The following is a 22,763-nucleotide window of genomic DNA, read 5'->3' as shown; positions in this document are numbered from 1 at the left end:
ATAAGGATTCGCTAATAAGGAAGCGCAAATGCCTATGCATGTAGGAATCGCTGAGAAAATAGCAATTCCTTCAAATTCCTTAATTGCGACTCGCAAACTGCGAGTCGCAATTAAGGAATGGCTCCCCATTCATTCCTTTGGGCCTAGAGGCCCATAGGAATGAATGGGAGATTGCATGTGCAATTTGCGAGTACCAATAGGTACTCGCAAATTGTGCCTGCAATTTGAAGGGTGCAAGGGTGTCAAAATGACACCCTGTTGCACCCCTGAAATAGTGATGTGCACCCATGTTGTACACACACATGCCCCAAGGGCATGTGTGCGCAACATGAAACTTTAAAAAATGCACTAAAGTGCATTTTTCAAAGTTTTAGCAAATTACCATCAAGTTCAACTTCATGGTAATTTGCACCCCCTATTAGCGAAATCGCTATTCTAAAGTGGTTCTCGCATTGTATTTAAGGAATTGAAAATTGCGATTCCTTAAATGCAATTTGAGAAATCACAAATAATTGCGAATTCTCAAATTGCGAGTGCCTTGAACCTCGATGCATCGCAAATACCCTTTTTGCAGGTGCGAACGGCCGATTTTTGCAAATCGCACTGTTTGCGCTCGCAAAAATGGTTGATGCATGTGCCTGAAGATAACACGTGTTGTATACGATACATTGTCTGTGATGCAGTCTAAAGACACTTCCAAAGCTCTTCCTAAGAGAATACCTGTCATCTCTTTGGGTTCAGATGAAGAAGAAACGACACCCCTTCAGATCAGAAGGGGAAGTGCATTGTCAGAGGACTACCTCCTGAAACAATATCAAAATGCATGAGCACATGGGGGTTTATGATAAATGAATTAACCAGAGCATCGGCAGAGCCTGTGTTGGGACAGTTTATGAGCAATCATGAATTGGGACAGAAGATAAGCCCAGGCACCAACAAAACAAAATCCCCACCACCCCAAATGCAAAACTGGTACTAAACAATGTGCCCCATATTTTTAGAGCTCCCAATGTGGCTTCTCCAATGTGCCCCCCCATGTGAGTGGCACTCCCATGAACACTCAGACCAGGCAATTAGCCGCAGCTGGCATCTCAAGGGGTGAACATTCATAGGTCGCGCACTTAGAGCTTGTGTCACCAGAAGAAGGACAGGGTTGGAGAGTGGGTTGCTTGGTGAAGGTGTGTGTGCAGCAGCTCTCATGGGTCAGGATGCGGTTGATTTATTTTCAATGTAGAACTGCACCGCCTGCCACAGCGCACCGACAGGACATGTTGCAGTTCCTTCCATGCATGCGAGACTCCCACCCGCGCTGCATTGTGAGCCCAGTGCAACCTACACATTATATAAAGATGCTCACAACAGCAGCCCACATACAACCACAAAGCTGTTCCACCACCACAAAACTGGACCATACAGCCTCAAGTCTGTCCCACACACTGACATTCAAGACTGGTCCATCTGGCACAGCCAGGCTGCCCGACAGGCCAGAGTGACCCGGTTTATGAGATCTCAAGCTCTGGGATCACCTTTACATCAACATGGGCTTGGTGGGAATTTATGGGAATGGAAAAATCCTGATCAATTTACTGTGCTCCATTTTATGTTCAATGTATATCCAATAGAGGAGATGGGCAAGAAAACCCCGGAATCTGCGATGGTGGATTTCTTGGTGGCCAGCCTTGTGTCAAGGGCATCAATGGCCGAAGAAAATATATTGAAAGATCCCACAGATAAAAAGATTGATTCTGCTTCAAATAAGGCATATCCAGGGGCACAGCTGGCTATAAAGGCTGGTTCATATGGGGCACATACTAGTCAATCATTATTTTCTTATTTAAAGAGCTATCCTGGGCAATCCAGGAAGGCATGTAATGCTCTTCATTGCTGGAAATTATGAACAGCAGGTACAATTCCTGTCAAACATATCTTTGCTGTACTGTGTGCATCCTCATTGGCAGTGGGTGCAGTTATCGCAGTTAGAAGAAACGTGTTTGTGAGGGACTGGCATAGATTGCACAGAGAATTGGAGGCCGGACCTTTTCCTATCTCTGACAGGTAGCCTAGAATAGGCTCCCTTTTAAGCTACGGGCAACGGCTGAGATATCCATGTTTAAGAAGAAACAACAAACTTTGCTGTTCCAAGAAGAGTAGTTCTGCAGTTGTTTCTTGCAGGTCGCCTTGGATACAGGGCCAGGATGCTCCTAGGAGTATCCGTGCACTTTACAAATCCCAAATCAAATGAAAAAGAGCAACCGTACATATGTCCTTTAAAGGATACACGTCTTTGGAATAGAACTGGAAGAAAAGATCCACAGAATTTTCAAAGACAAAAAACATTTGTCTTCCATCAGAGAGTCCCACACTTCATCCTCATCTTCGTCTTCAAACCAAAGCTCGGGTAGATGTTTGTTAGACAGCCTTCCACGTGTCAATCATGACAGTCTTCAAGGAGCAAAAACTTGAAGAATTAAAGAAATTATTTTGAGGATAAGAAACCCGTTCAGCAGTTGCAGAGTGAGATCCGCGACCCCGCCCGAGATCTTGTGCTGAGATCTGAGTGGCTGCCAATACTTCAAACCAGGAAGTTTTGGCAGCCATCTTGTGACTTGGTTGAACTGAGTCACGGGAAAAACATTAAAAAAAGAAAGAAAATGTGATAGGATAAAAACACCCAGACCCCCTAGGCCACCTGGGGGAGCAGAGAGGGGGTCACACAAAGATCCCGCAGGGGAAAAAAAGCAATTTGTTTTTGGCAGGAGTAGCGCTGGATCTGCGACTCCGGCTGAAATATTTTTTTAATTGAAGCACGGTCTTTCGCGCTTTGTTAGTAATTAGCCCCCGGGTGGGCCAGGTCCAGGGGGCAGTTTTTATAGTAATGTGGGGGGTGCCAAGTGGCATCCCTGCGCCCCGGAGAGTGCCGCCTTCCTGGGGCAAACATATGTAACCTGATGCGGTAGACCGGCATGGCCCCCCGCAAACTAGAGACCACCACCTCCCCAGGGCTATTGAATACAATTAATGCAGGGGAAGCCCGTATGGCCTCCCCTGCAGCCCCAGAGACTGCTACCGCCCTGAGGCTTATAATGTATTAATGTGAGGGGCCTTCTCGGTCCCCCTACAGCCCGGGACTGACATCTCCCCAGGGTAATAAATAATAAATACAAATGCAATGGGGTCACGCGGCCACCCGCAGCCCCGGGAACCACCACCTCCCCAAAACAATGATTAAGAGAAATGCCGGGGGGCCAAGCAGCCCCTCCCTGGGACAATCACTAAAAGAAATGTGGGGTGGCCCGCTTGGTCCCCCTGCAGCCCCGGAGACCACCATCTCCCCGGGGCTCAAATTATATATATGTAGGGGGTCCATTGTGGACCATTCGGTTCTGGGGACTTCCACGTCCCCGGGGCAAATTTGAACAAAGAAAGGATGCGATGTAGCTCCCCTCGTGGATACCTAGATGGCCCTGGGGACCGCCACCCCCCCGGGACCGGCACCAGCAATGTCCGAGGGTGCCCAGCCCCAGGACACTCCAGTATGCTATGGCATGGCGGGAGAACCGCTCCCACCATGCCATAGCAAACAGTGCTCCGCACTTTGCTCTTGGGTGCTCAAAGTTGAGCACTATTTGTTTTTAGACACAGGGAGCTGTATGTTAGCAGCCCCCTATGTGTAAAAGCAGTGCTGGCTCCAGTGGGACGCTGGGTGCCGGGGGCAGTAGGTGCCCTGGGTGAGACCAGGGCACTATACTACAGGACGGACCTGGGGTATGAGGTCCCAAGGGCCGAAATTGGCCGAGGAGGGGGGCTGTGCAGCCCCCCTCCCATTACTTTAAAAACAAATAAAAAAAATAAAAAAGGCCAGGCCTTGGGGGATGGGGTCACAGGGGCCAAAATCGGCCTGGGGATGGAGGCCGCGTGTCCCCCCTCACCCATTGAAAAAAGGCATGGCCCTGGGAGATGGAGTCCCCGGAGCCAAAAATGACCCAGGGAAGGGGGGCCATACAGCCCCCATCCCTTAAATTGTTTTATTTTTAAAACCTCTGGCAAGTCTCCACTCTGCAAACGCACCTCCTGCTGCAGTGATGAATGTGGGATGAAGTCCCCTTGGATGCTAAGGGTCCTTGGGGTCCAGGAACCCCTCCAAACCCCTTCTGTTACCTCCAGTAAGTCCCACACAGTGGGATTGCTGAGAGGACTTCGAGGTTACGCCCCCTTTCTCCACCACTCTGCAAGCGCACCTCCTGGCATGCTGCTGGCTGGGAATGAATTCCACTTTACTCCTGAGGGCCTTCCAGAACAAGGAAGAGGGCACTAGAGCCTTATGCACCCCGGTACCTGTTCACTCCTGCACACCGTCCGTAACCCATGGAACACCCAGAGTAGGGCCTAGCCCCCCTCCCCCTCCACAGCCTGTCCACCTGCTGGTCTCCTGCAAATTGAATATTCACTCTGCAGAGGGGTTTCCTCTGCTTAGCATTAAACCTTTTTATTTATTCATGTGTTCCAGCTGCCGCTTTGTTCTGATACGGCTCTTAACTCTGCTTATAAACACCATCCATAGGTGGGCAAGAGGGTGGTGGAGAACGCGACAGTCCCTACAGTACCCACCATTCACACATGGAGGTGCATCTTTGGTGTCTGGACAGTCATACTTTTACTTGGCTCTTGTTACGTCCATAACCCTGATTACAGGAGTGGGTGGTGGGTAGGGGTGGGCTTAACTGGCACTATTCTCTCTAGCATAATTGCTTGTAAATATTGCAAAATGACTTTTAAGTGTAATTGTGTGAGAAGCATAATCCAGCATTTAGCACTATTAATTAGTTCAAAATGTACTCTTGTGTCCGAAATGGGCCAGAGGGTGCATTTTGTGCTAAGAAAATAACTCGGAGTGCTACAGGACACGGACAGCAGTAGTAGCAGCTGCAGCTCTCTTAAGTCATTCTTCTTGTGCTCCTATGGTAGGATTTGTGCCCCAAATTACTCTTAGTTACACAAGCTGGAGTAATTGCACAATATCGGTAGTTTCACATCACAAGAGTAATGCATAATTACTGAAGTTACTCCGATTACTTGGGTGTAATTAAAAATTCTCCTAGGCCTAGACGTGGGGTCAGGGTGAGAGGTATTTACTGCGCATGCTTAGTACAGAGACCACGCGGTGCAGTATTTAGAGGGTGTTGGAAATTCCTTCTTGTTCCAGCTTTTCTCTGGAAATTGAGAAATTTTCTTCCACGATGAAGTTTGCCTGCAGAGGTACATTTCTTCTCTTCGGTCGCTCAGGACTGGAACAGATGTTGACGATGGTATTCATGAAAGGCACATTTTAAGCCAGTTTCTTGAACCTGTTTTCGCATTTTTATCTGCAAAGTGTCAAATATGTCTAACTAGAGGTAAGGAGGTGCGCTAATCCCCTTCGTCGCCTTAGTCATCATCGTCATCATCGTCATCATCGCACTACTATTGCCTCTTTGAGTCATGAGAGTGAGAACAACAAAAATATCTTGAAAAAAGATTATCAAAACAATAAAAACATTAGAAATAATATGAACATAAATTATACAAAACAAAATGACGTTAACATTGTCACTTCTATTAACCTCAATATGTTGATAAAACTATAATAGATCACGAAACAAACAAAAACATATCGAGACTTTTCTTATTGCGGTTTAAGTACGACATAAGCCGTCACCTGTAATAGGTAAATGAGGCAGCGCCTCTGCTATAATAAGTTATTACAGTTGAGTTGGGATGTCACAATGTCTCCTGCCAGCAGCCAAGGTGAACGGAAGGTAAGTTAGAAGATTTAAAACAGCTGCTTAAAAACACTAAACAAAGAGAGAAGCCACTTCCCAGCTCCCCCTCTTCTGAACTTTCTTGCTTGCAGACTTTGGTTCCTTTCATGAGCCAGAAGCAGACACTTAGGCGCTGCGTTTATTTACTGCACGGTGGGTTATCACACCGAAGTAACTTACATAAAACTACTTAACTTATGGAACAAATTACAAACTGCTATTGCCGGGGTTTATTCACATTACAGATTGCATAGTTATTCTCACCAAGCCCCAGACATGTCTTTCGTACGAAAAGGTAAAGGAGTAAGTGTAAGAAAACAGGACTACTAGATGCAGGTATTCGACTCTGACAGCGCACTGAACCCTGCTAACCAGACCCAGTGCTCCCTCCCTAAAATGGTTATGTGCAAGTAGGCAATCCCAACTGGTAAGGACTTTACCCCCCTTATAAGTCCCACACATACAGTACCAGTGGTACCCAACACACGGATAGTATAGGGGTCCCCAGGGCTTGCAGTGCTACCTGTACCACCCTATGTGACCCAAAAACAACTACTGACAGCAGGGCTGCCCTTGCAGACTACAGGAGCTGTGCAAACTGCTTGAACTCGACTTCACCCTCACTGTGTGTGGCAAAGTCAATGCACTGTCTTTGATATATGCTGGTCACCCGTAAGGAAGGCTTCCTGAGCCCAGGAGGCAGGGTGCATTATAACAAAATTGTGGACATGTAAGTGCAGGCTTATATAAACCTATGGTGACCTTTACCATTAAAGGACTCTATAAGTGATAGACGGTCCATAGGATGACATGCGCTGGCACCCAGGCAAACCCAAGATTTACAGCTCCGTTATGGTACCGCCTAAACCTGTTGTGTTTGGTATCAAACAACATGCCTTTTCACCCCTGGCATGAATCTTGTGTCAAGGGCAAAGTGGCATGCACCCAGGTGGATATCTTAGAAGTGGCCCAGCTACTTTGTGCTCTGGTTGGCAAGCCTGAGGGTCCCGTGCTTGCTGCTGCCAAGACAGGATTTCGACCTCCTGCTAGGCAGTGTAATCACTCCCACGCTCATGTTTTAATTAGCCAAGCCCATGCTTCTGATAGCCAAGCTTATGCTTCTGATAGCCAAGATCATGTTTTTGTTAGCCAAGATCATGTTTTTGTTAGCCAAGCTCATGCTTCTGATAGCCACGCTCATGCTTCTGAAAGCCAAGCTCATGTTTTTGTTAGCCAAGCTCATGCTTCTGATAGCCAAGCTCATGCTTCTGATAGCCAGGGCCATGTTATTGTTAGCCAAGCTCATGCTTCTGATAGCAAAAGCTCATGCTTCTGGTAGCCAAGCTCATGCTTCTGATAGCCAAGGTCATGATTTTGTTAGCCAAGCTCATGCTTCTATTAGCCATGCTCATGCTTCTGATAGCCAAGCCAATGCTTCTGATAGGCAAGCTCATGTTTTTGTTAGCCAAGCTCATGCTTCTGATAGCCAAGCTCATGCCTCTGATAGCCAAGTTCATGTTTTTGTTAGCCAAGTTCATGCTTCTGATAGCCAACTTCATGCTTCTGATAGCCAAGGTCATGTTCTTGTTAGCTGAACAGTTGGGTTCATTACACAGCACCTAATCAGGACGTGTGTCCCCTTCTTTCACTCTCACTTATGTCAGACAAAAGAGATGAGACCGAGGGAAAATATATTATTTGTCCAGAATCACACCTTTTGAATTAAGGTGGTAGGCTGGGCACGATTTGGATGGTTCTTGTGTTATTAGCAAGAGCACATCTTGTACCAAGACTCATAATGATGGCGGCCACAGATCACGAGACATGATGCAAGCAAATAATACACAGCATCCTCGGAAAGCCCAGAGTTTAGCATTCTTACAGGTGTTGTGGTTGCAGGATGGGGTCATGTATTCTGAGAAATAATGAAATAAAGACAATAACTGACAGAGATTGCTTTGTTTCGAATCACATAATTAGACAACGAGACAACTTGTTTTTATTCACTTCTGAAGATAAAATATAAAACTTGAGACGGTGCAAAGAAATCGTGTTTCAGAGGTTAATTTGCTCAGAAATCAAGATATTAAGGGGCATATCAACAACAAGCGGCGATAATTATCTCTAAGCGCACTTAGCGCTAGGATAATTATCGCCGGCTAGCGTTGATTTTTATCGCTGAGAAAGCGTGCTATTAGCAACGCTTATCTCAATAGCGATAAAAATCCTCACGCTAACAGGCTAACGTGAGATTATCGCTGGAAACCCAGCGATAATCTCACGTTACCTTGTTGATAGGGACAGGCAAACTTAGCCATGATATCCTCCTTCCATAGGATATCATGGCTAAGTCAGAAAAATACCAGATGTAAAAAAGCAGCGTTAACCGCGGTTAGCGCTGCTTTTTTTGTCTCTAACAGGGTTAGCGACATTCTTGATAATAGGAGAAATGTCGCTTAGCGACATTTCTCCTATTATTTTACTCTGGAACGCTCCCTTTGCATCTCATTAGAGATGCAAGGGGAAGCGTAGAGTAAAAGGGTGCTAACATGCAAATTTGCATGTTAGCACCCTGTTGTTGATAGGGCGCTAGTTTTATCTCTCCTTTTTTGGCGTTTAAAGCCAAAAAAGCAGAGATAAAGCCCTTGTTGATATGCCCCTAAATTGCTGAGATCAGATTCCTTTTGCCACAACTTTTTGTGTCCGAAGAATTCAAAGATGTTCCTATTACGAGAAGCATTCTGGGGTCGTTTGCTTTGGGGTATGCGTACTTTGATATCTGAATGTTGTTTGCACGAGTCATCCTTTCCAACGTCACCCAACAAGAGAAGCCAGCGGGACCTCTTTGTGAAGAGCTCTGTTTCCTCCAGTCACAATATGGGATTAAGATGCAGTGGTGGGGAGGTGACTGCTTGTAGTGCCACGAGATGGTTCAATACTAACCCGTAATCCTTGTGTTACAGCTCGTGAACTTGTTACTTCAAGAATCCGAGCACCGCTTTAACCTACAAGCCACAGAGGCCAGTGATTGGCATAAAAACGAACATTGCAGTTCAAGCTGTCTTTGGCACCTATAGGAGTGATTCTTTCTAGGTTTCTGTTCTGGGACGCCAGAGAGATTGAACCTCCTACAGAGAGCCTTAAATACACAGATTGCTTCACAGGGGATATCAAATGCCATATTAGTGTTATGTGATTCTGAGGCTGTGGCTTTTTAAGCATAGTTATGTCTTTACCGCATTTGCCTCATAATCCATCATCTTCTGCATAATTTTCAGATTTTAACAGAAAATAATTATTTCTCGCTCAAACGGTTCAAAAGTTACTAAAAAAATCGGTGGGAGGCATTTTGCAAAGGTTGACTGGTCACCTCTCAGTAGCTTACTGAGGTATTCACGTTTTGAAGTGTTGCTTACCAGGTGAAACCTTTGCTAAGAGTGTTAACAACTGAAACAATAATGAAGTAACACCATCACAAAATGTGCCGCATTGCGCCGCATAATTTAGTCAACCCTGCCACATCAGTATGTCCACTCTTTCTGGATAATTCCAGTGAGCCTGACATTAGATACCACACACACACACACACACACACACACACACACACACACGAACACACTTGTGATGTGCCATAATCCGACACCATCTAAGGCATGCGGACCCAGTAATGCTTTCTTCAAGAGATCTTTCTAACTACATTTATAATGTGTCTTTCTCACACTGAAGTGGCGGACAACCCGTGAGGCCCAGCAAACCTCTGTCTAAACAACAGCACCCCCACCCCTGTACCCCACCGACATACGTCTCGAAACTCCGGGGCATATGTACAAGCCCCTATCGCATAGTAATAACAAAAAACCTCTTCTTAAAATTCAATTATAATACACCATAATGTCACTTTTACCGATGATGTGGTGGCGATAGGGGCCTTGCCTCATGTACAAGGCAGCGTTAAGCCACTTAACGTGGCTTAACACTGCCTTGTACATAAGGCCCCCTCTCGCGCTATGGTTAGCGTGAAAGGGGCGTGCAGTGGGTGTTGTGGTGGGCGTTCCACCGCATCACCCATTTTATTTGACGTTGCCCCCTATGTACAAGGGTGGTGTACATAGGAGCCAGCGCCAAAATTAAGAGCAGGAAAACCCTGGTCCTAAGCTGGAGAAACGAGGAGAAATGCATTATTTCTCCTCGTTTTTGCTTTATCCATGCGTGCTGCCTCGTGCAGCACACATGGAAAAAGCAAAATGCCTCGGATTGTTTATGTACAGGAAGGTGTCCCTTCCTGTACATGAACAAACTTTACAGTTGCATGAAGCAGCACACATGAAAGTGACAGAATGGCATTTTGGGATTCTCTATGTGCCAGAAGGGGCACCTTCCTACACATAAACAATCCTCCCCTGCACGCACACACCCTTGCACTCTGGTGCAAGGGTGCCTGCGTTGGCGCTAAGTTGCTAAACTTAGCGCCATCGCAGGGGGAAACGCAAGGCTGCATCCCGTTCTTGTAAATATGGTGCAACCGTGCGTTTCCGAAGTGGTCAGAGCGTGACTTTAAGCCAAGGAGGCTAACGACACGCTCCGCCACTTCCTTGTACATATATCGCCCTCTGCACATAAATAAACCTAGGTCAAACATGCCACGCCCTCGTGCACATGTCATCGCTCCATACCATAACTAGTTACCTGACCTGCGTTGCTTACTTGGAGACGTCCTGCCTGGCAGAGCGATGGAAAACCAACGACCAGGTCAATGAACATGCCAGTCCTACGTCACACCCATCCACGGGCATACCACGCTGCAACCATCTATGTCAGAATCGAACAATGCAACCATCTACGTCAGAATCGAATCCCTTTTACATCCGTATTAACCCACCAGAAGCACTAAGGCACGAGACATTTTACTGATCTCTGCTAACCATACACAACCCATACAATACTATGGAAGGAAATCTAATAACCGCACTTAAAGAGCCTCCAAGTGAAGATAGCGCTACAATGCCATACTAAGGGGAGAAGGCGCTATACAGAGGCTGATAACATTGAAGCAATGATGGTCCACACCGCAGTGGCCCAGCCATCCTCTTGCCTGGACCACCCCTCCCTCTTCCCTTCCCTCCAGCAACACACAGTCCAGGGCCCCCACAGGCCAGTCAAAGACAAGTAAGCGAAACAGAGCCGAGGCCAGCAAACATGTCCCCCACTCACTCACCCGACAGTTGCTCAGCTCCTCCGCGGACAGAATGATGGTCCCGCACTTCTTCCCGGGGATTCCCCTGGGGACGAAAAAAAAAGAGATAAGACGAGATGTGACCATCCATCAAAGTCCAGCAGCTGTGTTTTTATTCTGCGCTGTTATCAAGAGCCAGAAGGGATGACAGATTGAGGTCTGAGGCCATCCTTGTGAGGATGACACTCAATTACCGCGTCTGCGAGGCCAGCTCCCTCCTCCAGAGCTGTGCTAGGGATGAGAGAGCCTCGTCAGGAAGAAGAGCGTCTGAACACCAGAGGCCTCGGCGAGCCCGGTTAAATGCAGATTTAATAGTATCACCATTGGCATCCCTCCCCACCCCTCCAACATAACATGCATGCAAATAAATAAACACACAACACATTTCTTGTTTGGGTAAAGTTGCTGCAGGTTTATTACATACACTGTTATGTAATAGGTGGGTTATCTTACGGGCGATCCAAGGGCAGGCAACCAACTGGGCCGCCTGCCCGCCTGATGAGCCAGGCAGCACTGGGGCGAACCCCACCTGTGCTGCCCTTACTGGTGATCCTCTTCCCGGATCACGTGACCTTACTACTCCCACCCCTTTCAAGGCGGAGCATAGCATAGCAAACCCCCAGTTGTTCAGGCCCACAGCCGCCCGAAGGACTAACGGGGCGCTGACACAGTTTTCTAGGAACCTCCCATGTGGCTTCTAGGATTTGGCTCTGGCACCCCCTATGGTGCCGCGCAGAGGTACCCTTCAGTACCGGCCTGCTTCCAGATCGCCCTGTAACTCCGCCACAGCCCGGAGGCGGCCACCGTTGCCGCCAGAGCCCCCCACCACAACAGCTATAGTCTTACCCGCAACTTCTCCTGTCTAGAGCCTCCTGCAACTCTAGATGAAAGTGAACCATCCCTACTGGTGATAGATGGACCCCATCTATATCACAATAGCCCCTGACGTTAGCCTGGATCAGATAGTGTCTGATGAAACCAAAGTCCCTTTTGGCCTGTGAACTTGTGCCAAGAACTATTCACGCTCATGCGGGAAAGTTCCACTGCATCACATGACCTAGCCCCGTGCCAACTCTGGGCGGGACGGTTGCAGACGCCATGGCTCCCATTGCCCCATCTATTTGCTGATCTCACCTAGCTGCCGTCCTTCTAGCACTGTGTGTGCCTGGACACCTGCGTACCCCATCTATGGGACAGCAGCCCTCTTGCTAGGTGACCGCTCCCCCAACCCGCCTGCCTACTTTGGCTTTTAGGGCGATATGGATTATACTTAACCTTTGAACAGTCCCTTTGCTGTCTGAATCATGACGCCCAGGAATGTTCGTAACTAGAAGTATGTGACAATGAGCAAGGGGGCCCTCCTGCCCTTGCCATGTGTCCCTTATTCCTTATGGGCAACAGTGCCCACTGTCCATACTATGGTGTCTAACATTAATGATAGACTAAGTCCTACTATACCCCCCTCCTAGAATACTCCTAGATGGGGGACGCGGTTGGGGGGGGGGGGGGGGTTCACACCTCGCACCCTGTGCAGCCCCAGCGGTGGAAAATTACCTGCTCCGTTAAATTTAAATTTTTTGTTGAACACTGGACGTGCCAAATGTTCTCTTTACATAGTAGCCTTTTGTGATTGACACCTTGTTCCCCCATTTCTTGGGACCGCAGCACACCATGATGGCTGACAGCATCCCCACCCAGCGGGGCTAATATAGCTAGCCGGGCGGACATTTGTGCTTAACTGCAGGAACATGTCACCTACCCTTGGTTCTGGGGTGCCCTTACATCGCCCCCGTTGACCAGATGATTGCACAAACCCCTTTGATTGCTAAACCCTGGAGAACACCTTAATGGTATCAAAGCTGGTTTGAAACTATATGTCGTGTGCCCCCTGTAGGAGACACCTCACCATTTCGTGCAATTACAACTTATGCAGCGCACCCCGCTTGCCTAACTGCCGTCGGATCACAGATGCACAGTACCTACTGTCCATTTACGACCCTGGATGCTTCAAACCTGCCACAGTGACGGAAACCCAGATTCCCAGTTCCTTGCTTAGCTGCAGTACAACTTCAGTGGGTCCGCTAGGGGATACCACAAACCGCACTGGTCATGCAAACCTTAAATACACAATTTTCACTGGGCAACCCAGGAAGTAATCATGCCCTTCAAGGTACATCTACCCCAGCACTGACTTACAACGTATTTGGGACACAGGTCAGAACAGGTGCCCCTTCCAGTCTCTAGTTGTAGCCCATAGAATGATAACCCAGGGGGCAGACAAGTCTGTGGTAACCAGAGGGGAACATTATGTGCAAATACCTGCCCTTTCCTGAATATTGGGATTGCCACATGGTCTGAATACCCTGTCGCCATTTTGCTCTAACGCAGTGTTTACCAAACACTTTGCACCACAGCACACAACTACCACAACCCGCCTGCTGCCCTGGCTAAAGCGCGGGTGAATATGTCTTAACTGGAGCGACCTCTAACCTGCCCTTGTTTGCAGAGGGCACATTTTAGCTGCATTGACCAGACATAGCAAGACGAGACGAGCTTGCGAGCCCCACTCCCACACAACTACAATTAAACATAGTCCCTCAGGGGCCGAGGCTTTGCCTTCGCAGCACCTCTCCTTCCGTTGTAATTGCCCAGAGTAAGTGTAAAATTGTACTTTCTCACCACTGGGCTGGTAACCAAAGGCAAAGACAGACGGAACCTGGGCATAAGATCCCCGTTTCCTAGAGTAAAACAATAATTATCCTGCACCGTTATCCAATGTGCCTCAAGCAACCAATGGGCTATCCACCTGTTGCTATGCAGATGTCATCCAATTCAATGACATAGGCAACATATCACCCTGTTCTGCCTTTGTGTTCAACATAATACCATCTGCTAGGATTTCTCCACTAATCCTATAATCCTGAACCTTGATTTGTAAGGCGCATGGGTGGTTCACCGGTTGTCCCAATACTAGATGCCATGTATCCAACTTATCAATATCGTCCCATTAGTGAGGGCACTATGAGGACACGTGGGACAGAATAGAGGTCTAAAGCATTAGTGCCAATTAAGAACCGCCAGGAGACCTCTGCATCATGCAGGAACTAGCCAATGGGGCCACTTCCCCGAAAATCGGCCACAAACCAGTAACCTCCCTGATATCGCAATCCAGACATACACCCGGGGGGGCAAACAGGCGACTCTGGTAAAGGTGAAAGAACGTGCGAATTCCATCCTTGCCACCCAGGCATAATACTAAGTTAGAACCCCACATCGATATAATGCAAACAAACGGACAGCCGTACACAGCCGTGCCACAACCAAGAAGAACCCGCTACGGTTTAAAGCCCCCTGAGGGGAGAAGTACAGTTCCTGCCAACTTCGAAACCAACAAAACTAAAGAGAAGGTGGACCTCTCTGGAGCACCCCACCTTGGCCCCACTGACATGCACGAGTGCTAGTTGGGGGGGGGGCAGGGAAACAATGACCAACTGAGTGGTCACTGGCGACATAGATTGGGTCGATTGCCCAGACAGAACTGATATTGAAACAATTGAAACCTGCATGGTCCACGATTTAACTCGGGTGCCATGCGACAGTCTTTAACAAGGACTGGCGGACAGCGAGTCACCATATCGTCAATGAAATATTGATGGATTTGAGCCAAAAGCACTATCCAAACTACTGAATTAAAATTGGCGAGAATAGTTCTATGAAAGAAGCATTGAATGAATCGCTCATCAACGTCAAAGGACATGTCGACCCGCTTTGGTCTACCTTGCTGAGAAGGATGGAGCAATGCCCATTATCGGTATTAGTGAATGAAGACATTATTCATTCCTGTTCAGCCAAAGTGAGAGACGCTGCCCCCAAGTGGTCTTCCCACTTGATGGCGCCCTGGCAGTACAAATTGGTTTACTGCACCAATAATCAACCCCAAACTGATATACTGTTTCGCCCCACCCAGGGCACCCTGTCCGGTTACCACCAAGGCACACGCACCGCAATGCCAACTGAGTAAAACACAAGTTCTGACCTAGAGCTGTTCACGGCGACACATACATAGAGACGCCCAATATTGCGCGAAACTAGAATCAGCATACGCGCGCACTACATACAGCAAGGCAGTTCTACAGAACACCTGACAATTGTGCCACTATATGCCAGGAGTCACGCCAGGCGGCCACTTCCTTTTGCACCACCTCTTGCTCCTGCCGTGCTGCCGATCATCGTTACACCACAACTACTAACCCTGACACTCGTGCAAGCGTGATAATTCCGCCTATTCCAAGCCCTCCAATCTATACGAAGGGCTTGGGCAGCAGGCAATAGTGATTTTAATTGCAATTGAATTAATCCATGCCTGTCGGGTCATCTCTAAAATAGACAGACAGCGCCAACTCGTGGCGGACTGTCACAAGCGCCAGTGAGACAATTAAGTCACGTGCAGCGTGACTGACTGAACTGCAGGGCCCTTCCCTCCCTGCACATCTTCTCCAGGCCGCACCCCCAATGCCTGACAGAGTTGGCCCAAAACGTGGCCCTTGTGGCCTTGCGAGCGATGAAAGCAATCTAATACGACTTATTCAAGGTCAATGATGTGAGGCCCATCAGGTCACGGCTGTCTCCTAGACCTTCCTGCATTGCCGAGAGCTGCGGTGCATTTGCCCACACGTTACGCCAGCCAATGTTCCTGCTCTATACTCTCTCCTGGACGCAACACAGTCCACCTGTGTGCGCTGTCGTGCTGGGCCAAATACTGCCTTACAGACCAACTAACTGCTTCTTTCCTAATCCGACTGGCTGGAATAATGGAATTCACCCACCCTATGGCCTCTGGAGGGCCCCAGGCAAGTCGTTGCAGTTATGTATCGCGCGAACCCGACTCGCAGGTATAGAGCGCTTTAACATGAGGACCAGTAGCATTACACAAGGACACAGTCAATTAACGTAGACCCGGGGAGATTAAGGGATTTGCCCAGAATCACAGGTTTGTGAGCCAGTGCCAAAAAACTCGCCAAACACTGCAGCTCTGGCTGGTATGCCACATCGTAAGGATTAACAACAGCTTAACAAGGCAGTCGGTGCCCCTGCCTGGTATGGTATGAAACTGACGTAACTCAGATGGAGCACAGTATCAAAATTATACACAGTCAGTCTGAACAGCCTGGCACCGTTAAGTACAGGAGATGGGCACATACAAACCACAATGCGGTGCGACTGAAAACTCGCTGAATTACTGAGGAGGAAGGAACATGTAAATATCCTGTATGACATCAGGAATGAGTTCTGATATTGGCATAGACAGGGACCTGTAGCCACTGTCTGCTGAGTTGATAGGTGTTGCATGGTATACAAAACCACGACGTATACTGGGATTTCCCGCTCAAAAGTCAGAACTTCTGGCCGTTATGCCACTTCCTCTCCTCTCACAGTAAGTTTCCCTAAAGCACTTAAAGAGTATCGTTTCAGAGTGCCTATCAAGTTTGCAGGTTTTTGCCAGATACCTAGGGAAAGGGGCATAGATTATATTCCCTTGCCACTCAGCGTTCCTGTGATTATAACCAGCTGGAGCTGTCCGTGGGAAATGTAGGCTAACTTGCACACAGGACGTTTCCATCCGCCTCCGCTGAGCATGATATGCCACACCGAAAACACTGCACTCCATGACGTGATATCTTTTGATAACCGAATAACAACCCTGCCTTGGAGCAGCAGCTCCAATGCATAAAGTGTGCCACTCATACCCATAGCGCCAGACCTAAATTTATGCAGACAGCCTACAAACAAGCTAGCAGCCCTGTCCGAGGTGCGTTTTCAACAGGCTTCCTGGTTTACCCCCTGGCCGAAAGCCTCATCCTGCCTGCCAACCCGTGGCACCTCACAACGCTCTGTTCGCCCTGGCTGCCAGATTCTTTGAAATCAACTTCTGAACTTATGTATTACTGCATTCCTATACAACAAAAACGCCCAGCCTAACTCGCGCCCCCTCGCACTGTAGAGAGAGCGCAACCCGGTGAATCCACCCCTTGCACTCCGTTTCGGCATCGGAAGTGTCGCACCTTTTCCAAGCAGCAGACGGCCGCTGCGGATGAGCAGAACAGACAGCCGCGAGGTGCCCAACAGCCAGGTGTGTGAGACACCACACAAGGACAGTAGAAGTGCCCCGCCCGGTCCCTGCGTGCCCCACACCCACTGTCAAATATACACTGACTTCTGTGGGCCATGTGTCCTGAGGCCCGATGCGAAAATTCGAAGGCAAGGGGCCTCGCAACTCACCGCTGGCAGTGGAGGGACCTTAAGCCCTCCTGGACTACCATCTATCGGGGCCTTTCCTCCCCCCTGCCAGGCCCACCGATGCGAACCACACACACCTCTTTCGTGCAGGCAGGAGCGGTTGGGAAGGATGCGCTGACAATCCCTCCTTCGTACCTCTGAAAGCAAAAGCCGGCATCCCGTAACATAACGACAGGGCTTAACAATTACATCGGAAGACGTTTATACACAGTCTCGTCCTACCCAATGCAGCCCACGAAGGGACACGGACCCGACCCCGCTACAGCGCGCGGCACCTTCCACTGTGCTGAAAACCGGAGAAACGCGCCGAAGCATCGTGTCTACCGACCTCGACGCCTGACCTTGCACAAAGCACGCTTCCAACCCTTCGCGAAACCCTGATCATGTGGCCATCACGGGGTGCAGGGCAGGGGCATTGCGCCCCCAAACCCTGTTACCCTACGCTCAGGTGGATAAAGTGATCGCAGCATCAGGGGCTGTATGAGCCTCTTGCCTCGCTCGAACCCGGGTCCCCGGCCTGAAAGCCGGCCGCCCTAGCCACTAACTCTCTGTCCCAGATACGCGGCCTGTGCTACAGCTGCATCAGCGGCGCCGGTGACCCGCCCAACAGCGAGGCAGGAGACGATCCAAGGAAGGGGGGAGGGGGTGTGGGGAGCAGGAAGTGGAACACATGGCCCGCCTCGCATTACCACAGCGAACACCCCACGCGCCCCACATGGGGAGACACCCCAACAGCAAAGTCAGACCTCGCTCTGTGATCCGCACATGTATGCCGCCCGCTTTCGAATAAGGTGGCATTCAGAGATGTGAGCCTGCGGCCCCCGAACACTAGAAAATCTGCCTGCCCAGCCAAAGGGCCCGGAAGAAACATTATTTACCATACAAAGTCGTGGGGGAGGGCGAACTATAGGAGTGGGTCGCAGATACCCCCGCCCCCATCTCCCACGGCGGAGCGAGCACCCGGAGCTTGTGATTAAACTCTGCCCCGCGGGCGGTTATCGACTACCCACCTTCCGCTTACATATGGTCTGCGGGAAAGCTGGCGGGGGAACGAGGCGAGATGTGCGAACAAGCAGTCGGGCCAACCTCTGACACCGCTCGGCCCCCTACGCCCACTAGGCCCAACCGGAACCGGAGACTCTGCGGTAGCACCCGCTACCTTAGAGAGTGAAGCGGGCTTGAAGCAGCCGGCCGGGAGGCAGTAAGCCTGATTTAGCATTCACCTCAGCCCGCCAGATAATCGGCCCCGCGACGATGACCAGGCCAACCAGCCCCAGCCTGCTGCCTGCACCGAGCACCCCACCGAACTGGGAAAGCTCATTCCCAGGGGAGACCTCTGCGGCGGGCTCCCCCTTACACTGGCCCAAGACCTCAACGACTCACCTCACAAAACTTGACCTCCCGACCAGCTAATCTCGACACGATGATCGCATAAACCTTCAAGACGGCGTGCCGGGCGCTTAAAAGAGGTCGCTAAGATGGTGGGGGAGGCCTATATACCCTCCCCCAGACCAGGCACCCAGGAAGTGATGCTCCATGGTGCGCCTCGAGCAGGCTGGGTGGACTCCGCCCGAGTCCCAGCCCCTAAAAGGGGTGGAGGTGTGTGGAGCCCAGGTGATACTAGAGGGCTAACCGCTCTAGTGGCCCCCTGCGGGGGCCGCGGTCAGCCGCATTACAATAACTCACAGGCCACCCTGCCTCCAGAACCAGGGAGCCTGGACACCAGAAGCCTCACCCCTGCAGCCAGAACCAGGGAGTCTGGACACCAGAAGCCTCACCCCTGCCTCCAGAACCAGGGAGCCTGGACACCAGAGGCCTCACCCCTGCAGCCAGAACCAGGGAGTCTGGACACCAGAAGCCTCACCCCTGCCTCCAGAACCAGGGAGTCTGGGACACCAGAGGCCTCACCCCTGCCTCCAGAACCAGGGAGTCTGGGACACCAGAGGCCTCACCCCTGCCTCCAGAACCAGGGAGTCTGGACACCAGAAGCCTCACCCCTGCCTCCAGAACCAGGGAGTCTGGACACCAGAAGCCTCACCCCTGCCTCCACAACCAGGGAGTCTGGACACCAGAAGCCTCACCCCTGCCTCCAGAACCAGGGAGTCTTGGACACCAGAGGCCTCACCCCTGCCTCCAGGGACTCTGGGACACCAGAGGCCTCACCCCTGCCTCCAGGGAGTCTGGGACAACAGAGGCCTAGGCAACCCAGGTTAAATGCAGATTTATTAATAATATCGCACAGGCCACCCCTGCCTCCACGGGCTTCTGTGACAGTGACAAAGACAGGTGTTGCTTTTAACCAAGTCAACGGTACTCATTTTATCAACCTCGGAATGATGAACGTGCGGTCTGCCGAGTCCAGGAGGTTGCATGCACCTGGGCTACACACTGAGTTAGGTTGCACGCACATGGACTACGCACAAACTTAGATGTGCAACCTAAGTCTTGCACAGTCCATGTGCGTGCAACCTACTACATACAGATAGGTTGCATGCACATGGGCTACACACAGACATAGGTTGCATGCACACTGATGGACTACACACAGGCTTAGGATGCTGGCACATGGACTACAGACAGAGTTAGGTTGCATGTACTACACACAGTTAGGTTGCACGCACATGTACTACACACTGGGTTAGGTTGCATGCACATGCACCCCACAGTGGGTTAGGTTGCATGCACATGCACCACACAGTGGGTTAGGTTGCATGCACATGTACCTCACACTGAGTTAGGATGCATGCACATGGACTACACACAGAGTTACGTTGCATGTACATGTACTGCACACGGTTAGGTTGCACGCACATGTGCTACACACAGACGTAGGTTGCATGCACATGTACTACACACAGTTAGGTTGCATGCACATGCACTACACACAGACTTAGGTTGCATGCACATGTACTACACACTGTGTTAGGTTGCACGCACATATACTACACACTGTGTTAGGTTGCACACACTGAGTTAGGTTGCACGCACATGTACTAAACACTGAGTTAGGTTGCATGCGCATGTACTACTCACTGAGTTAGGTTGCACGCACATCCACTACACACACTTAGGTTGCATGTACATGTACCACACACTGAGTTAGATTGCACGCACATATGCTACACACAGACTTAGGTTGCACGCACACGGATGGACTACACACAGGTTTAGGTTGCTGGCACATGGACTACACACAGAGTTAGGTTGCATGTACTACACACAGTTAGGTTGCATGCACATGTACTACACACTGGGTTAGGTTGCATGCACATGTACCACACACTGAGTTAGGATGCATGCACATGTACCACACACTGAGTTAGGATGTATGCACATGGACTACACACAGACTTAGGTTGCATGCACATGTACTAAACACAGTTAGGTTGCACGCACATGCACTACACACAGACTTAGGTTGCATGCACATGTACTACACACTGAGTTAAGTTGCACGCACATATACTACACACTGTGTTCGGTTGCACACACTGTGTTAGGTTGCACGCACATGAACTAAACACTGGGTTAGGTTGCATGCGCATTTACCACACACTGAGTAGAGTTGCATGCACATGTACTACACACTGAGTTAGGTTGTATGCGCACGTACTACACACTGAGTTAGGTTGCATGCACACGTACCACACACTTAGTTAGGTTGCACGCACATGTACCACACACTAAGTTAGGTTGCATGCACATGTACCGCACACTGAGTTAGGTTGCATGCACATGTGCTACACACTGATTTAGGTTGCATGCACATGTACCGCACACTGAGTTAGGTTGCATTGACATGTGCTACACACTGAGTTAGGTTGCATGAACATGTACCACACACTGAGTTAGGTTGCATGCACATGTACCACATACTAAGTTAGGATTCATGCACATAGACGACACACAGAGTTAAGGTTGTATGCACATATATTACAGACAGACGTAGATTGCATGTACACGTACTACACACTGAGTGACCCTACTTCTTTCAGGTCAGTTGGAACAAGCGGGTGAATGCTTACTAGTTTTTGTAATTCACAAACGTTTTCGGTAGTGATGCTAGTAGTAAACTGCACCGGTCACCGGGTTTCACGTGCATTCGACACTGTCGTGTGACACACTAACCACCTTCAATTTCCCGGTTTTAGGTCTCGCCTGACCCAGCGCATGCGGCCGCTTTAATGTTTGATTGCGATCGCGATCACTTTCACGGCCGCTTGGCATAGCCAATAGGTCTCGCTTTTGGGACCTTATAAGTGTTTAGTTATGCAACTGTTGCATGGCTAAACACTTCTAAGGTCCCAAAGGCGAGACCTATTGGCTATGCCAATGCTTGTTGTAATTGTCTGAGGGATGCTAATTACTACTGGGGAAAGCAGTGCAGCAGTGCAATTTTATATTGTTTGTACGTTTACCCTCAATTGGGAAACATATTTACCGGGGTTCTCAAGCGTACGGGTGAGTTCCATTCCTTGTCCCAGCCCGGCAGGGAACTTACTTGAGTCCTTTGCTGGAGTGAACCTCCCAGCATTTATTTTATTTATTTATTTAATGCGCTTTTATATAGCGTGGACTTTACCCGAAGGTGTCAGAGCACTTCACAATAGGAACAGTAACGTTACATGAGGAGAAAATTACAAGTGAGCATGTTACAAAAGCAAACGTTACGTGAGGCAATAGTGACAATTGTGCAAGTATCGGGAGCAAACAGAATACAAGAGGTAGCAAATGATACGTTACAAGAAGAAAAAGTGACATGTGTGCATGTTACAAAAGCGTACAAAGTACACGTAGAGGTATAATACTGCAATAAATGGCAGACACTCAGAACACAAGAGCAAATTTTACGTTACATGAGGCAATGGTGGTAATTGTGCATGTATCAAAGGCAAACAAAATACAAGAGGTAGCAAACGATACGTTACAAGAGGAAAAGTGAAGTGTGCATGTTACAAAAGAGAACAAGATACAAGTAGAAGTGTAATACTGCAATAAATGGCAGACACTCAAAACACAAGAACACACTGGGAAGGCACTTCTATAGGCATGGAGAACAGAATTTCCTGTAACGGAAGGACTTCCTTCAGATAATAGAGAGGGCGTGAAATTAAGGTTGGAAGTGTCTTTGAAGGAGGAGAACTTTGAGGTCAGGAGAGCGGAGCCTGTAAGCGCCAACAATCTCGCACATGTGTGGCATAGCTGCACGTTTCTCGGGTCCATGGTGACGTGCTGCTCTAGTCCACATTTTTCCTTTGCATTCTGGGACTTGTGGTCTCATTTATAATGGAATAACCGTGCCCTCAAGTCTAGTATTCAAAGACAGAGTCACTGACTGGAGCAGCGCATCCCGCCTGGACCTGGGACGCGTGTCAGGGTCCGTGTGAGGGTTCACGAACGTTTGGGACAAAGCACGCCTCGAGCAGCGCTCTGAC

The 22,763-nt window shown here is 49.3% G+C and overlaps 1 protein-coding gene across 2 annotated transcripts in view; it reads right to left on the bottom strand.

Moving 5' to 3' along the window:
* Positions 1-22,763, bottom strand: part of CPNE9 (copine family member 9) — a 1,048,133-nt gene that overhangs the window by 166,605 nt on the left and 858,765 nt on the right. For both annotated transcript variants that reach the window (XM_085624269.1, XM_085624270.1), the window contains one exon: positions 11,014-11,077. In XM_085624269.1, the coding sequence (XP_085480395.1) occupies positions 11,014-11,077 (64 nt within the window). The remainder of the gene's footprint in view (positions 1-11,013; positions 11,078-22,763) is intronic.

Source organism: Triturus cristatus, chromosome 9 (assembly GCF_964204655.1).
Source record: "Triturus cristatus chromosome 9, aTriCri1.1, whole genome shotgun sequence".
Taxonomy (NCBI): Eukaryota; Metazoa; Chordata; class Amphibia; order Caudata; family Salamandridae; genus Triturus; species Triturus cristatus.
Note: the sequence above shows the minus strand (reverse complement) of the source record. Positions and strands in the feature narration are given on the sequence as shown.